This window comes from Neofelis nebulosa, chromosome 5, assembly GCF_028018385.1.
Source record: "Neofelis nebulosa isolate mNeoNeb1 chromosome 5, mNeoNeb1.pri, whole genome shotgun sequence".
Taxonomy (NCBI): Eukaryota; Metazoa; Chordata; class Mammalia; order Carnivora; family Felidae; genus Neofelis; species Neofelis nebulosa.
The window spans coordinates 5,024,816-5,042,355 of NC_080786.1; the positions used below are offsets into that span (position 1 = coordinate 5,024,816).

The 17,540-nt window shown below is 51.3% G+C and overlaps 1 protein-coding gene across 1 annotated transcript in view; it reads right to left on the reverse strand.

The window, feature by feature from the left end:
• Positions 1–481: 481 nt before the first annotated feature.
• TRANK1 (tetratricopeptide repeat and ankyrin repeat containing 1) overlaps positions 482–17,540 on the reverse strand; it is a 100,304-nt gene continuing 83,245 nt past the window's right edge. The window contains exons 19-24 of the mRNA XM_058729352.1: positions 15,086–15,189; positions 14,842–14,974; positions 9,806–9,951; positions 3,768–6,817; positions 2,569–2,667; positions 482–1,496 (exon numbers count right to left, since the gene is read on the reverse strand). Of these exons, the coding sequence (XP_058585335.1) occupies positions 1,396–1,496; positions 2,569–2,667; positions 3,768–6,817; positions 9,806–9,951; positions 14,842–14,974; positions 15,086–15,189 (3,633 nt within the window). The 3' untranslated portion in view covers positions 482–1,395. The remainder of the gene's footprint in view (positions 1,497–2,568; positions 2,668–3,767; positions 6,818–9,805; positions 9,952–14,841; positions 14,975–15,085; positions 15,190–17,540) is intronic.

Here is a 17,540-nt window from a genome sequence, read left to right on the forward strand (position 1 = left end):
TCTGAGACCATTCAACTCCCCTAAAGGGGAAACTGAGGCCCCACTGGGTTATGTAAATGAAGCTGCCACCCACATGATATGCATTTCTATCACTGCTGTTTTTCCACGTCACCGCCTCTGTCCCACAGCAGACCCTGAGCCCCCACGGACTCAAGTGCCACATCCAGGCACTCAGTGATCTGACCACCCCAGGTTACACAGCTCAGTGGGGTCAGGAGAAGATTTGACCCCGGGTCTCCTGCCTCCCGGGGCAATGTTCTTGTTGGGGGCAGTCCCAATAGGCAGCAGTGACAAAACTCCCACAGTCCACACCCTAAAAGCTCAGGAGACACAGGCAAGCCCTCAAGACACCGCAACCTGCTGTGAGTCCCCGGATGTCTTCATTTCAGAAGGCGTCAACCAGCTGGCCAGAGAGAACCAGCCCCAGGATCCACCCCTTGACTGAGTGGAGACCGGAAATAAGTCAACGGACAGCTCCACGTAAGAGAAATGATTTCACTTTATAAAAATGTGATCATATGGCAAGATTTGATTTTTTTTTTCCGGCAAGTGAAATTTATAAAAACCACCTGGAATAAAAATTAGAAACAAGGAAATAGAGTCATTTAGAAAGACGATAAAGAGAAAACGCTAAGCAGCAAAAGCAGCAGCAACACGGCGGGGGGAAGTTGGCTCTGCTGCGAGGACAGATCAGGGAAGGACCGACGTAAGCCGAGCTTTCACACAGGCTGAGCTGGGGGGCAGGGCAGAGGGTGGGCAGGAAGCGTGAGCGGCACGAAGGCCTCCAGAATGGGACCATGCGGATGGCCGCTGGCTCCGTGGGAGTTGGGGGTAAAGCAAGAGCCTCCTTCAACCAAGAAAGTGAGACACATGGGGCTACATACAAACACTTGTGGAATGTCTGCACCATAGCCAAGGCAGAGTTAGGACCACCTCGGAGAGGCAGGCTGGGAATCCCCCACAGCGCCCCCCAGGCTTGCCTTCTAGGGCAAAGGTCCTGAGGCTCCCACCCATAGGACGCTGGGGAGTTCTTGACTACATTCTGAGGTAGTCTCACCGTCACTCGCACAGGTAGCTGGAAATGGTCACAAAAAATGGGGAGAAGGAGGGCAGAAAAGTTGCACGGAGACAAGAGGCCGTAACAGAAGGGCCCTTGCTGTAAGGAGGTTCAGAGATGAGCAGACGGTGGCCTGGGGGTAAGGAGTGGCCAGCAGAGGGCCTACGTGGACCCTGGGCACACGCAGCTCTTGTAACAAGAATAAAAATCAAAGGCATGGCTAGACTCCCCCTTTTAAGCTAATTTACATTCTTTTTCCCCCCATCTGCCCCAGCACTCGGAATTCTAAGTCAGGATGGAATGTTCTGAAGGCTTAGGAGGCAGCAGCTGAGCGGACATTAGTATTTTCTCGGCTTTCCACCTTTCCGCGAACGCCTTCGAGGACGGAGCTCACCAAAGTCCTCGGCTTCATTTTCGTAATCATCTTCCTGGACGATACCTGTTTCAAAAGCCGAAAAGAAACAAACACAACACTGGGAACAAAGCACAGAACGGTGATTTTTTTTTTTTTTTTCACACCACTGTAAAACAGAACGTGCTAATAAAACCTAATGTCTCTGTAATTGTTTTAAATTAAAGGGCAAAAAAGCCTGGGTCAGAGCCAAAGGAAACACCCTTCTCTAGAATTAAGTTCTTATACAGGCTGGTGCCTCTGCCCTGATTTCAGAGGCCCTTTAAATGGCAAAGAAATCAAACAAAAACCCAAATTCAACCACAAACTTGAGTTGGTATGCCAGTCATCTCCCTTTTGAAACAATCACAAAAATCATGGTCCTGGCAGGGAATATATTCTAAGGATATTTTTCCCCGACACAGATATTTGGGCCAAGTCCCTTTTAGTCTTCCCCGGCTCTGGGGTCTAGATTTTCCAGTAGCATCTGGATTAGGAGGACCCACAGAAGGGCAATCTGGGGCATATGAAATATACGGACTAAGAAAAGATTAGGTCTGGCCAAGAGGGGGTGGCAGTTGGGATGGGCAAGAGGGATGATACAGAATTTGGCAAGATCGTTCTGTCAGGAGAGAAACCTGACTCACTCCGTACAAGCCCTTAACCCTCTAGGAAGGGGTGTGTAAGTCTCCCCTGTGATATTGTTTTGCTCACAAATGCGTTGGCGTTATATCCCCAAGGCCAGAACAGCGCTGATACAGACTAGGCCCTCAATAAATATTCGCGGACTTACATGAATGGTTGACAGAGGCGACCCTGTTTGCCAAAAGACGGCTCTTCAATACTTTGTCTACGCATGGGAGTCACTGTATTGAGCATGAGTAGTGACTGGGTGTCATCGATAGGAGCCTATGAGCGGCACAAGAGATTTTGGAAAAAGCAACTAACATGAGCCCTCGGTCAGAGGGGGGATCTCAGATGTTACTCGACTCACTGGGGGAAGATGACCCTAGACAGTGAGTGGACGTTATAGGTGACCCCACTTCGCGTTGACCTGGGAATGAGTGGAACCAAGAGCCACGAGACCCAGAGCATCGCCCTGGGATAAAGGGCTCCTTACCTTCTTCATTTAAGTGGAGCTCTGCCTTCATCAGCCATGCCCGCGCATCCCTGACGGACGGGATCAGCATGTTGACCAAATGAGCCATCACCTCCTCTGCTACAGGAACCAAAGAACAAGGGCTCTGAGTGAAGGGGCTGCCGCAGGAACCAGACTAATCGGTACTAGAGCCAGAGCCCCTACCTCCCAAGGGCCGTCTGTGTGCTTCCTCTGAGGGGGACGACGGGATAAGGACCCACAGCCACCTTCTGCCACCTCAGACGTAAATTGCAATTAAATGCTAGCCTGACGCCATCACTGTGTGACGGTAGAGGCTGCCAACAGCAAACCTTTCAGGGAACCTCGTTCAGCATGTCATTAAACCCACAGTTGGCTGAGCATCGGACTTCGGCTCAGACCATGATCCTGCAGTTCACGAGTTCGACCCCTGTGTGGGGCTCTGCGCTGACAGCTCAGAGCTCGGAGCCTGCTTTGGACTCTGTGTCTCCCTCTCTCTCTGCCATTCCCGGCTCATGCTCTGTCTCTGTCTCTGTCCCTCCCCAGAATAAATAAACATCAAAATGTCCTTAAACCTTACACTGGAGTGTCTGGATGACAGAATGAGTTTTAAACACGAAATTTCACTTATTTGGTACATAACACGACTTGCACTCGGTGTTGCTAGGAAATCGTGAACAAGGAAGTTAGAGGAAATCTGATTCAAAGGCCACATAAGAATTCTTACTGTTAAGGTCTCACGCCGGGTATGGTTTAAGAACCCTCCTAAAAAGGAAGAGACCAGCTATGCAGCCCCAGATCTTAGTCAAACGTTCAGAACAGAGTAGGTGCTCAAGAAATGGTCACTGGAGAACAGATCGGAAGCTTGAAGAGTTTCCTCGGGACGTTAAACGCCCTCCCTACGTCCTTGTCACAGAACTTGAAACGCCCTCCCGACGTCCTCGTCACAGAACTAGTGAGCAAGGCCCTCTCTTCTGTGTGGTGCCAGGGAAACCATCCCGACTCAAGATAACCACATGTTTTCAGCGGGGTAGGGTGGTTCAAATAATGGGGGTTTGCCGTGGTTTGAGAACACCCGCTCCTCACTTGTATTTCTGCCCACGCCAAGCTCTGTCATTCCCAGGACTTGATCTGACATGTGTTCTCAAAGCCTGGGTTCTGACACCCCCCGCCCCGGGCCCCAACTTCTGGGGACGCCTTACCGCCAGCCCAGGCCTTCCGCCTGTAGAGGTCCTCCACCGTATCCGAGACCTTCTTGATGTTCTCCTGGACCTTCCTCTGCAACATGTGGCTGTGCTCTTTGGAGCCCAGGTGACTGCGGATCCACACGCTCTGCTCAATGTCCTGCACCAGCAGCTTGCCTTCGTCGACGGCCGGCTCCACCTTCTCATGGAAAAATTCGAAGTACCTCTGGTAGGCCACCTGCTGCCTCTGATGGCTTTCTAGGCGGATGTGCTGCTCGTAAGACTCGCTGTTCTTCTCCGGACCCTCCTCGTCTCCCGGCTCGGCCGTGGAAGGGGCCACGGCCTCCGCAGCCGCTCCTTCAAGTGCCTTCCCGGGGCCGAAATAGTTGTCAGGACCTCGGCTGAACTTCACCCCACACAGGTCACACTGGGTCCTGTCGATGTCGGCCTTCTTAAAGTTCCCGGCCCCGGGCTCCCTGGTCTCCTCTCGGAAGCACTCCTCCTGGGTGCTCACCCTTCTCCTCCAGCTGATGCACAAGGACACGACCAGGCACACCCTCCTCAACTTGCGCCGGACGGAAGCCCTCCGCTGCTTCCGGGAAAGAATGGCAGCGAGGACGGGGTCTCGGTCTTCTGACGCCAGCTCGTCCGTCTCGTCCTGACCGATCTCACACTCGGGGTCAGCAAGGTAGTCCGCGGGCTCCACACTGGGCAGGCGGCTCAGTTTCACCTCCTCGTGGTAGAGGCCGCGGACCACGGGCCCTTTGGCGTGCGCGCTGTCCCACCGCCAGCAGCAGTCCATCAGGTACTCTTCGTCCCGCTCGAAGAGCAGGTCCCGCAGCGCCTCAGCCACCGACTTCACGTTGCCCGCCATCAACACCCGCTTCGCCGCTTTCAGGAGCCTCTCGGGCACCCGGTCGGGGCAGTCCCTACTCATCAGCTGCAGCCTCGTCTGGATCTCCTGGAAGTGGCGGCACAGGAGAGGCTTGCAGTACGGCTGTAGGACCTCCTCGGCGTTGACCAGCATCACCAAGCACAGCACCAGGGTCCGCTCTGCCTCCCCGGACACCACACAGTCTATCTCACCGAAGGCGTCGAGCAGGACGTTGAAGTTCCCATTCTCTTGGCCGCAGAGCACCTTGACGAGGTAGGAGAGGTGGAACCGGAAATCCTGAATGGCTCTGGCCACGTCCTTAGGCTTGTACTCCTGAACGATGGAGAACACGTCCCCGGGCTCCCTGTCCTTCTTGCTGACCAGGAACTCCCAGTAGTGCAAGAGCGCGATGTAGCTCTTGGGGAGGCGGAGGATGGAGTTCTTCCGCAGGCGGGCCAGGACCACCCCGCAGTGGACGAACTGGAACTCCAACAGGGCCACCGTGTTTCCAATGCCGGGGATGAGCGGTTCCTTGCACCTCTTGACGAGGACGTTCATGAAACGGAAAAAGAGCCTCTTGTAGTCTTCTGGGTTCCTGTACACGTAGAACTGGTCGATGCAATTCTCCAGCAGCCGGATGAAGCACAGGTGGGTCTTCTCGGCACCGCCATCGCCCTTGTTGGGCACCAACATGCCGAATTTTCCTTCTATTCCCTTCACCTTGCCGCCCCTCCCCCTGCCCCTTTCCTCCTTTTCAGCCTCTAGAGCTTTGAGTTCCCTGTTGTAGTTGTCCTCCTCCTGACGGAGCAGCTTTTCGAACTCCTCCGGATAGTTGGAGGAGACCAGGAACGCCTGCATGGCGTTCAGCCACAGGTCTGTAGACTCCCGGCGGCTTCGTGCCCTCTCGTTTTGAAACAGAAGACGGACGTACTCTTTCAGAGCTGCCCTGTACGACCGAAAGGATTTGTAGTTCGGTTTGAGGATCTCTTTGCAGGCCGTGGGGTTTTCTGACAACACTCTCTGGTGGAAATGCTTAGGGAAGAGGACGTTCAGGAAGGATTTGCAAAGGCCGTACATATAGCCAGACGAAACGTAATCGATTTCTTCGAGTTCCTCTGCTAAGATTTTAGGGAATACTTTCTTGGCTTCCAAAAGCAACCCGCTGATTGCCACCAAGTGTATCTTTGACTGAACCAAACACTTGGCCTCGCAGCGCCGCAAGGGCCTGTGGAAATCTTTACAGTTTTCGACCTCACATTTCAGGCCCACGATAAACCTCACGCAGACGCCTGCGTAGGTCTTCCCAAGCAGGCTCTGCGTGATCTGACGCAGCCTGCTCAAAAGGTGTTTGTTGAGGGCCAGTTTCACCTGGTCGGTCGTTACCAAGAAACAGTCTTTTGTTTTCTTCTCTCTCAGGTTCACATCCAGGTCAAGAATGATTCTTGATATGGGTCCAGGGTCGTTCTGAGCTATCTGGCAATACTTGGCATCCACCTGAGAAATCCCAAAAAACTCGAAGCAAGACTTGACCATCTCCTTCTCGGCATTGTTCGTCACTCTTTTGAGGGCCCTGACCAGATTGAGGAGGACTTCCAAGCCCCCCGGAGCCAGGGCCAGGACCTTCTCAGGCTCGACCTCACACTGGCTGGCAGCTTGGTAGAGTGCCTCCACCACTCCCGCCGAGTGATTGAGTGTGTCAAACTTGAAGAAGGCGTCCTTGAGCTTTTGAAAGTCTCTCAGGATTACCCCCTGAAGGAACTGGGCCTCGGCAATGCCGGCCAGCTGGTTGGTTTCATAGCAGAGGTCAAGAGCTTCTCTCAGAATGGCCTTGGTATGTTCCACGTCCGAATCCCTGGCCACATTGAGGCGGGCAGCCCCCAGCAGACACGAGGCCTGGAAGTCCTTGTCGGCAGTCAGCTGGGCAGCCTCCAACAGGCAGCCATGTTGCTTCATCAGCAAGGCGGCCTCTTCTCTCCGACCCTCCCCGTTCAGCAGGTCTGCAGCTTCCGCCAGCCGTCTGCGAGACTTCAGGAACACCAGCTGGTCTTCTATGTCCAGCTTCGAGAGGACCGCCATCATCTCCTTGATCTTGTTTGCATTCAGGTACTTTGCTGCGGCTTCCAGGTAAAACTGACCGGCAGAATAAGACAGCTTGGATATGGGAAGGGTCTTGGCCCTCAGCATTTCTTCGTACCTGCAATGACAGACGACCCAAATGTCAGCTCATTACCACCCAGGAGAAAATCTCCTCCAAGATACAGCACAGAGCAAGTCAGACACAAGTCCCACCCACGTGTAGATCTAAATTACAAAACAGGGCCTAAACTTATCCGGCATCTTTACGAGTGGCTCATTTCGCGGGGGTAAAATGAATTCTTTATTCTCCAAAGGAACGAAGCTTTCGTATGTTCAATTAATGAAATGTTACGGCGTGACCACCTAAGCGAATGGAAGTTAGGTTTGAAAGTCAGTCTGAGAATTTAAAGAAATAAAAGTAAATAAAATTTTGAGAAGAACACTAAGTAGATAAATGAAAGTCAATCTGAAGGGCAACGATTATGCATAACCAAAATTATCCCTGTAGAAAAAAAGAAACCCTTAAATTTTCATAAAAGCACGATCCTCATTTTGGGCTGACAACCCCACTGAGTTGGAGACAGGACTAAGGAGAAAGGGTGAAGACAGAGCATGACACGCCAGCGTGACATTAACGACATCGGTCTTCCTCTCATCACCCAACCTCTGATTTTTCTCTTCTGCCAGGTACGAGCGTGGTTGATAAGAGTGAGATTAATGAAGCTCCAAATGCTCCCCTTTACTCTGCTGGTCAAAGTCAGTACCTCCCACACTACCAATTTTCAAGGCACTGGAACAATCCAATAAAACATGCGTGCTTTTGAACCCTGATAGGACAAAACCCGTCTCCTCGCAACCAGAGAAGTGCCCGGGCTCCTTATGATGGTTCAGAGTTATCCTACAAACATCTGCTTTCCTAGCTTTTCCTCTTCTACGAGAGGTCTCCCATGAAGGGTTGTAAATAAAGATGAAGAAAAGGAGTATACTTCACACGTGAGCTTCGGCTAATGGAGCAGTGAGTACTTTCAGCAAAGTGTAAAGAACTCCCCGGGTATTTCCTTTTCAAATCTACAAGGTCCACAATGCATTTTGGGTCATGCCAATCAGCCACTGAATTCTACACTCAATATGCACGGTGCTCAAAGGACACTCGGACAGATCTAACGTGAGTTTCCAGTTAATACTCAGATTACGCTTAGATCTCAACTCAACACATAGGAACTCTCAGCTGTATACCTCAATCAAGCTGAAAAAGAATAATGAGAGAAAAATATGTTTCTGGGGAAAATCTGTGACGATTCAATGCTCTGCTGAAAACCTGAGGGCAGAAGTTTAAATAACTAATTAAAACTTAAAAAAAAAACAACAACCTCTCGGTCAGTTTTGTCATATGACTTCACAAGGGAATTGGTCTGGTCAATTACTCATATCACGACTGCATAGCACCCTGGTAACTATGTGCCCAACAAATGGCACAGCTGGCACCCTTTTATGGAGTGATAGTTTGTGTCCCCTGAAATTCATACATTGGAGCCCAATCCCCAGTGTGGTTGGATTTCGAGATGGGATCTCTAAAGGAAGTAGACTACGGTTAAATGAGGTCACAAAGGTGGAGTCCTGATCCAACAGGATTAGTGTCCTTATAAGAAGACGCCAGAGAATGACCTGTCTTTTGCAGTCTCTCTCCATGTGGAAGTGCCAGGGAAAGGCCACCTGAGGACACAGTGAGAAGGTAGCCATCTGTAAGCCAGGGAAAGAGCTCTCAGCAATAGCCCAACCGGCCGGAGCCTTGACCTTGGACTTCTAGCCTCCAAAACTAGGAGAAAATGAATTTCTGTTGTTTAAGCCCCTCAATCCATGGCATTTCGTTCTGGTTGCCTAAACGGACTACTACATACCCGTTGCGTATATCATAAACGTAAGGGTACCAAAGACCCTCACGAAGGAATATGCTCACTTTACCAGCCATGGCACAGAACACCTACTTTTCCATTTCCAAAACTAAAACTCGAGGTACTGGGCACCTTTATAGAGGTGCTGGTTACACAAGTAGATCTATGTTTTGAGAATTAGGTGCACCTTTTTGACTATATATTATACTTTAACAAAAGCTAACTTCCCAAAAACCTGAAGTTTGAACACCTGGGTCCGTTATGTTCATTTTGTCACATGCAGAATTTGGTAGAAAGCAAAGAAAATGTAGAACCAACCCACACCCTGCTTCTCCAGGAGCTGAGAGTAGACTCAAACAGAAACACAGAATAGCGGTCTCTGTCATTCTAGCTGCCCCATACCACCAAGAAGATCTCTTCGGGGCACCAGTAACGTGCCGTTTCTGTATTCCTTGTCAACCATTAGCCCTGCCCATCTCGACATCATCTTTGGAATATGAGCTAGATAAAGGCTCGAGAAGGCCTCCGGTGGGTCACGTGTGAAGCTTATGAGGGTATGTGAACATACATTTCGTACACATATAAATGACCGCATGGCTGAGGGTCTGCCCATAGGTCACGGTGAAGCAAACGCCTGACTGCCCACTAGTGCACTTACCTTCATCCGTCCATTCGGCGAAATTGCTACCTCAGCAGGTAAGGGTAGAGGACAGAACCATCATTAAGCACAAAATTGCCATGTGTCTTATATACACGCTTGTAACAAACCCTTCATCATCTTCTGCCTCTTCTCATGACACTGTGTCAAAGCTTATAAAGAGAGTAGAATATATTAAATGTGAATATATTAAGGGCGTGTATGTTAAAGGCACTGGAATGGCTGCCGATGAGAGAGTGGGAACGGAGACTGGCCATGACGAGGAAGAGGATGAACAAACTGAAACCAATGATGACTCTGCTGGGAACTGGAGATTATATTCCACTCTTTTTCCTCCCGCACTTCCCATTCAGCTCCTCGGTTAATCCTTTAGGCTTGGTTCTTGCTTTCAAGGAGCTCTTGACCCAGCACCGAGGCCACCACTCGAGTGGAAGGAGGGCGACACGGGCAGGCCGCTTCAGAAGAGCAGAATAACACCCTCCAAGGCAGGCTGCCCCCAGAGAGCAGCGGGAGGGAGGGAGCGGGGTGGGGGAAGGGAAAGAATAAAACCACCTACTTTTCAGCTGCAATAGCAGCTTCTTCAAAAAGCTCCTGTTCGCAGTACATTTTGAGTGCTAGATCGAATTCCTGGATCTGCTCAAAGCATCTGAAAGCATCTTTGTAGCACTGGCTTCGCTTATAGAAATAGGCCGCATCTTTTATCTAGGACAGAGTAAAATACACTCTTAGAGTATTCATAGCATAACTTTTGATCTTAAAAATAAGCCAATACCACGAACAATATGTCTGCTATTTGTTAGGACCCAGTGAAAAATGCTAAGACATAGGCGATATTAGGAAAACAATTTCCTTATATAAAATTACATAAAAATTACATATAAAATGTAATACATATTGTATTATACATATTATATATTGTATAGAATTATTTATAGAGAGAAAAATAAAGTTATATCCCAACCTCACACCATATACAAAATTAACCTTCAGATAGGATAAAGACCTAAATGTGAAAGCTATTGGACAAAAACGTAGGAGAATATCTTTGTGACCTTGAGGTTAAAGAAAGTCTTCAATAAAACCCAAAACACATAAACTTCCTTTGATGGAATCAAAACTGCTGAATAAAGGGTATGTGAAATAAAGTTAACAGAGAGAGGGCAAACACGAACGTCTAGACCAGCGCCATCAAATAGACCTTGCAGTGAAGATGGAAATATTCTATAGCTATGCTAGCCAATATGGTAGCCACTAAGCACGTGTGAAGAGTGAGCACGTGGAACGTGGGTAGCGTAACTAAGGAACTGAATTTTTCATTTCATTCCATTTCCATTCATTTTAACTTTAATTTCCACATGTGGCTAATGGCTAGCATATTTGACCAGACAGATCTAGAACATAAAATGGATTCTTTCGACCACAAGACAAAGACTTTCCTGAAATCACAACAGAAAACTAGGCAAAGGATACAAACAGGCAGGTCACAGTGGGGGAAACTTGCGTGACTAACAAATCAATGAAGATGCTCAAGCTCACTGATAGAGAAACGTCAATTAAAACCACAGTGAGATACATCCATGAGATTGGCAAAAATTAGAAAACCAGAGCCCATTGAATGTGGTCAAGAACATGGGGCACGTGGAACCGTCCTGCACAGAGTGGTACGGCTGTTCTAGAAAGCAAAGTGGCTTCCACTTTCGCTTGGTGAAATTAAGTATATGCATACCCTAGGGCCAGCAAGCCCATTTCCAGCAGTACGCAGGACTGGCAGGAGACGTGCTGTGCCACATAGTACCGTGTGTGGCAGCCGGGAGTTGGTAGCAACTTGGACGTTCACCAATAGGGAAATGGAAAAGTCAAATACAGTGGATGCCCATTCTGGAATACTATCAGGGGTCACAAACCTGGCCGGACCTCAACACTATAGCAGGGGGTGGAAAGAGTAAAAACCAGAACAATATGCTATTTACAAAAGCTCAAAACATACATGTATAGAAAATACTAGAATTTGTTATTCAATTAGGCATGCATATGGGGATGACACGTTAAATCCACTGGAATGGCTGCCAGTGACGAGAGAATGGGACCAGAGACTGGCCATGAAGAGGAAGAGGAGGATGAACAAACAAAAACCCAACAGTGGGTTTGCCGTGAACAGAAGACCATATCCCACTCTTCCCCCCACACTTCCATCCAGCCCTTTGGTTAATCCTTTGTGCTTGGCTCTCGCAACGTTTCCCCAATTCCCCTTCCCGGCACCCCACCACCATCATGGCAACCCAAATCACATCCACTGGCCTGTCTGCTTCTACTCTTGCTGCCTACAGACCCCCCGCAGAGCCTCCAAACAACGAGCTCCGTGTGGCTCCTGCCATCAGAACCTTCCACTGGCTCCCTGTCACACGTCAACAAAATCCAGTCCCTACCACGGACTTGGAGGCCCTACATGACTTGCTCCTGCCGCCCTCTCTGGCTCATTTTACCACTTCTACCCCACTCACTCTGCTCTGGCCCAACCAGCTTCCTTGCTGTTCTTCAAGCTCGCCCACACGCTCACACCTCGGGGGCTGTTGCCTGCAAGGACGCTTGGCCCACGATGCCCTCCAGGTGTTCACACCATCTCTGCTCACAAGACAGCTCCCTGCCCGCCCCCTGCCCAAAACAGCAACACCCGACACCCCTCTCCCCTCACCCAGCCTCATCACCACTGGCATCTTCTATGCTACTGGCTTGTCCGCCGTCCCTCTCCCACACTAGGAATGGAAGCTCTGTCAAGGCAGAGGCCCCTGTATTGTCGCCTACCGGCCACTGAGCACCCACAGTGCCCGGCACACAGCCCGGGCCCATCTGTTTGTTGAATAGTTCATTTCATAATTCTACTTACGGCCCCTGAGGTCCAAAGAGAAAACAAAACCAAAATGAAATAAGCCAAAATATATTCCAGTCCCTCCAGTAAATTTTAGTTGGCTTTTATTTATCTAGACCATCTGCACCAAGTGCCAAAATTCAAAGAAGATTCATGTATGAGGGGTGTCTGGATGGCTCAGTCAGTGAAGCATCCAACCTTGGCTCAGGTCATGATCTCACGGTTTGTGGGTTCGAGCCCCGCGTCGGGCTCTGTGCTGAGAGCTCGGAGCCTGAAGCCTGCCTCCGATTCTGTGTCTCCCCCTCTCTCTCTGCCCCTCCCCTGCTTGCACTCTGTCTCTCTCTCTCAGGAAATAACTAAACATAAAAAAACAAGGAAAGATTCGGGTGTGAGGTTCTTCTAAGTCCCGAGACCTCATAGAGCCGGGAGCATCTAGACCCATCTCGGCCACATGAATAAAACCCCATAACCGGATTACCTACCACCCCACCTCTTTCTTCCCCTGACAATGCTGATTACTCTGAAGGAAAACCCCCCCGTGTGAAGGCAGGCCCTACCAGGTGCCAAGCGTGTGCCCAACCGGAGAGAGAGCAGAGGGCTGGTTCTATGCAGCAGCTCCCTCCTCCACCAGCTCTGCTCCCTGAGCGGAGGGCTCCCACCTGCCGTCCAGAGCAGGGGCCTTGAGAAGTTTCCGAGGGAGCCAATGTCGCTCTCAGGAAAGAGGCAAGAAGCGGATGAGGCAGAGGAATCCCTGCAAAACGGTCTTGCATCCCCAGGGTCCCCGCAAAAACACTTCTTGGCAGGGGTGACACACATTTAGGGGCTGGGAACAGGGGGGCAATTTGGTCTAAGGATACAGACGAAGGCTGCTGCCCAGCTGGTCAACGTGAATCGTGCCGGTTAGTGTGGCAGGATGACCACGTGAGGTCTGAGGCTGGCTGAGGGCTGCACACCCTTCCAGGGAGGGGGCTGGGACCAGACCCTTCCCTGGCTGGGGCTTGGAGCTGCTGGAATGTACTGGGGAGAGGAAGCAGACGAGGCTGCCACCAGAGGCCAAACCCGCGGAAGGGGAGCAGGGTGGCCTCCACGTTCTGAAGGTGGTGAAGTCCCGGAGGAGGGAGCACAGGCTGTACTTATGGCCTCCTGGTCCCTGAGCCCCCTACTCTCAGAGGAAGAGCTCTCCAGGCTGGGGCTGGGGGTGGGGCGGTGGGCAAAGTGAGTCGATAAGGAAAAGGTCTCTGACTCAGTCAAGGCGGGCGCTGCTGGGCAAAAACGGGAAGCAAAGGCTGAGGCTGGTTCCCTGTAGTTGTCAGCGAGTAGGTCCAAGGTGGCGACACAGGGCATTGAGGATTTGGTAGCTAAGGAACGTGGAAAGGTTAGAAGCTACGCTAGTTCCCGGAATCTTAGGACCCAAACTCCCACCCAGAGGGGAATCCCTATCCCATCCCCGTCTCCCACACCCTAACAGGTCGCACACCCTAATAAATGTGGGGCCGGGCAGGCAGCACCATGAGGGCCTCATGCTCTTTACACTGAGTTGGGGGCCACACTTCAAAGTCCCCAGCGGGTGCCGCTCCCTTCCCCATCCAATGCCCGGGATGCTCTGCACATCCAGGAGCTACTAGGTTTCACGGGGAGACAAGAGGCGTGGAAACCCACTTTCCTGCTGGAAAGCCTTTTACATGGGGGAATACCGCAGCCCGAGCTGGGCATTCTAGAGCAAAGCTTCTCGAACCACCTCGCTCTACACCTCCCATCCCTCACAAGGGATACACTGAACGTGAACCGTGTGAGTACAGATAAGGCCGTACCGCACCCTTGAAAGCTGCTCCGAGAACAGATCTTAAAAGGTTTCATTGCGAGGGAAAACAATCTTTGTACGGTGATGGATGTTAACTCAACCTACTGTGGGCATCACCTCGCAGCACGCACATGTATCGAATCATTACGTCGTGCATCTACAACTGATGGTTTTCCATGCCAATTCTGTCTCGAGGAGAAAAAGGAATCGCCAAAAAAATCATCACCACTTGGATGTCACGGCAGTGCCGAACTGCCCTAACAGTCTCTCACTGGTCACTTTCACCTTTGGTGCTAATCTTGGTGCAGACACGTGAAATTGCGTGGCCCGCCCGCCAGCTCGCTGACCCCGCAGTGAGTAGCTATGCTCTAGACCATTAGCTCTGCCCAACAGAGCTTTCCGCGATGATGGAAATGTTCTCGTAGCAATGCGCGTTTGAAACGTGGCTAGTGGGACCGAGGAACTGAATTTCTTATTTTTTGACATTTTAATTAACTTAAATTATAAATTAAATAGCCACCTGTGGCCAGCGGCCCGCCAGATGGGTTGGCAACTAGAGCAGTGACCGAGAACGCGGGAAAACCGCCATGTCATGCCGGGCCATCGCCACAGGCAGACTCCGGCCTGGACAGGGAGGACAGGAAGGCAGGACTATGCCAAAGCCCATCGGCCCTTTGATTTGAACACTCAGCCCCTCTGTGATTGACACTGGATCGCAAACCTTCACACGGACGTGGACACGCGCACACATCTTTGGAGCCGTGGAAACGCTCGGGCGCGTGGAGAAAACGACTGCCCTGCAGTCCTCGGGGCTGCCGTGTCCCTCTTTGGAGGCCGGGGGCCCCTCCCTGACGCAAGCGGGGGCTGAGGGAGTCGGCTCCGGGGTGGCCCGGTTCTCCCAGCGACAGCGCAGGCTGGGCCTCACCTTCCCCAGCCTCTCGCACAGCTGGGCAGACAGCTGGAACTCCTTGGCGCAGCTCAGGCACTTGAGGCACAGCTTTGGCTCGTTGCACTCCAGATAGGTCTTGGCCAGTTCCAAGAACTCCACCTGCTTCTCCCTGGAGGAGGAGACAAAACAGAGTGCCCGCGGACCGGCGACGGAGCCCCCGCTAGGTTTCACCCGCGGCTGTCACCAGAGCAGCCCCGAGATGACCCCCCGGGACTCTTACTTGGGGCTGACTTTCTTGGATTTCATGTTCAGGGCGGTGTTGTGGGCCAGGGCCAGCTTCTCCTTCTCAAACGCACCTCCTTTTTGGTAACACTTGGCTGCCACCTGGAACGGGCAGAAGGCTTTGATTCCCAACAAGGAACTGGAGGTGACGTACGGAACGAGGGTTAAACACACGCACACGCGCGCACACACACACACGCACACGCCCGTGTGTGTACCGACAAGGGAGTGAGTCTCACCCCGGCCCAGCCTGAGGGGAGGAGCCGGAACGTGCCGATGAGCTAAAGAAAACGACCTCGCGGGACAAAGCCCAGTAACGTTACCAGCGAACCCTTCCCATTCAAAGGTTCCTTTTGGAAGTGCCCAGAATCCATGGAAAAGGGATTCAGGACCCAGTTTCACAGGCCGCCGTAAGTAACACGCTCACTTAATCTTCCAAAAGCCACGTGTGAGAAGCTTCATCGTTCTCGTCGTATACACTAGCAACCTCAGGTCAGAGACACGGAGCGTTGGCCCAAAGGCACCCACACGGGTTTTTTCTAGTCCGGAACCACAATAGCTAACTGGGAGTGTTGGTGGAAGAGCCGCGAACACAGAAAGGGGGGTAGGGATGGGGATAGAGACGGGGATCTTCTGAAAGATAACTGGCCAGATCCCCGGGTCATGCGCCTCTGTGTTGAGCACGTAGGTGGGCATACAAGCATCGCAGGAGAATGGCCTGGACCCCCATCCCGGCCTGCAGAAAGCTGCTTTTCTAAAATAGGAATGCTGACGCCACGTCTCAGGGCACAGGCTACAGGGCAAAAAGTCAGGTTTGGTCCAGCAGGTAAAGATTAGGTCTCAGCGTGGGCGAGGGAAGGATTAAGTAGACGGGACAACATCTTGTTCCCTCAGGCTCTTTGCTTCAGCCTCCCCAGCCTCATGGGCCTCCTTGCGTTCCAATGACCTGTGCCACACTCCTGGCAACCACCCGGCCTTTGCACATGCTGCTCCTTCTAACTGAAACGCTCTCCCGTTCCTTCTCTGCCCAGTTAACTTCACTCAGCCCATAGGACTCAGCTCAAGGCTCCTACTTGGAGCATCCTTCCTGGCCAACCTGTCCAGGACAGCTGGTTCTAAGGGCAGCTCATCTCTCATCTGTGACACGTGCAGCAGGAGGAGCCGTGAGCCCTTCCGTGTGTGTCCTGCTCACCATCGTATCCCTGCAACCTAAACGCAATGTTTGGCCAGTAGTTCAACAGGAGCTTATCGAGTGAATGAACCTCTAGTGGTTGCCATTTATATGGTGGTTCTGGAACATTCACTGACATGCAGCCAAAAACTCAATAAACAACCTGGGTCCTGAAGTCCTTTCGCAGAGTCAAAACAAAATCAGGTGAGGAGAAAGCTTTTTATAGCATTCTCGTCGGGGCCAGCTCCCATAAAAAGATTTTAGATTTCGAACATTCAAAAGGTCTTTTTAAAGGGCTAAAGAACTAGAGGGACCCCTGGGTGGCTCAGTCGGTTAAGCTCCGACTTCGGCTCAGGTCACGATCTCCTGGTTCGTGAGTTCGAGCCCCGCGTCGGCTCTGTGCTGACAGCTCAGAGCCTGGAGCCTGCTTTGGATCCTGTGTCTCCCTCTCTCTCTGCCCCTCTCCTGCTTGCTCTCTTTCTCTCTCAAAAAAATAAAATAAACATTAATAATAACAATAATAATTTAAAAAGGGCTAAAGACTTGGAAATGCTTGGGCGACATGTATAGGTTACACCAACACTGTTCTGAAGGGAGTAAAGGGAAAGACCGTCTAGTTTTCCAAGTTCATATCCATACCTGCTGCCCATATTTCCCCTCTCTGCTGCTGCCCCCAAAGAGAATCTTGGTTTTGTAACAGCATCCAAGTTATAACAAAGATGGGCAGTGGGTAAAGTTTCAGAGCTCTGTCCACTTCTGGCAGCTAAATCCTACATATTCACCCCCTAGGACTGATCGCAAGGTGGCGACAGTCCTTCAGTGCTCCCGGTAGCGGTCCACGCCCCTTCACAGTATAATTCTGCAGCTTTTCCCAAGACTGCTGCCTATGTCTCCTCCCTTCAGATCTGGGCTGTGACCTACTCTGGCCAACACAACACAGCCAAGTAATACAGGGCCAGCTCATGGGCTTCTCTACTCTTTGTTTCGTTCTGTTTTTAATGTAATTTATTGTCAAGTTGGCTAACATACAGCGTTACATACATAGATTCCCGTGATTCGTCGCTTACACACAACACCCAGTGCTCCTCCCCACAGGTGCCCTCCTCAATGCCCATCACCCATTTTCCCCTCTTCCCCGCCCCCCACATCAACCCTCAGTTTGTTCTCTGTATTTAAGGGTCTCTTATGGTTTGCCTCCCTCTCTACTCGGAATGCTGCTCAGCCCAGGCTCATCTGCTGGAGGATGAGGGGCCCGTGTCCCCATTCACCCCCATCACCTGAG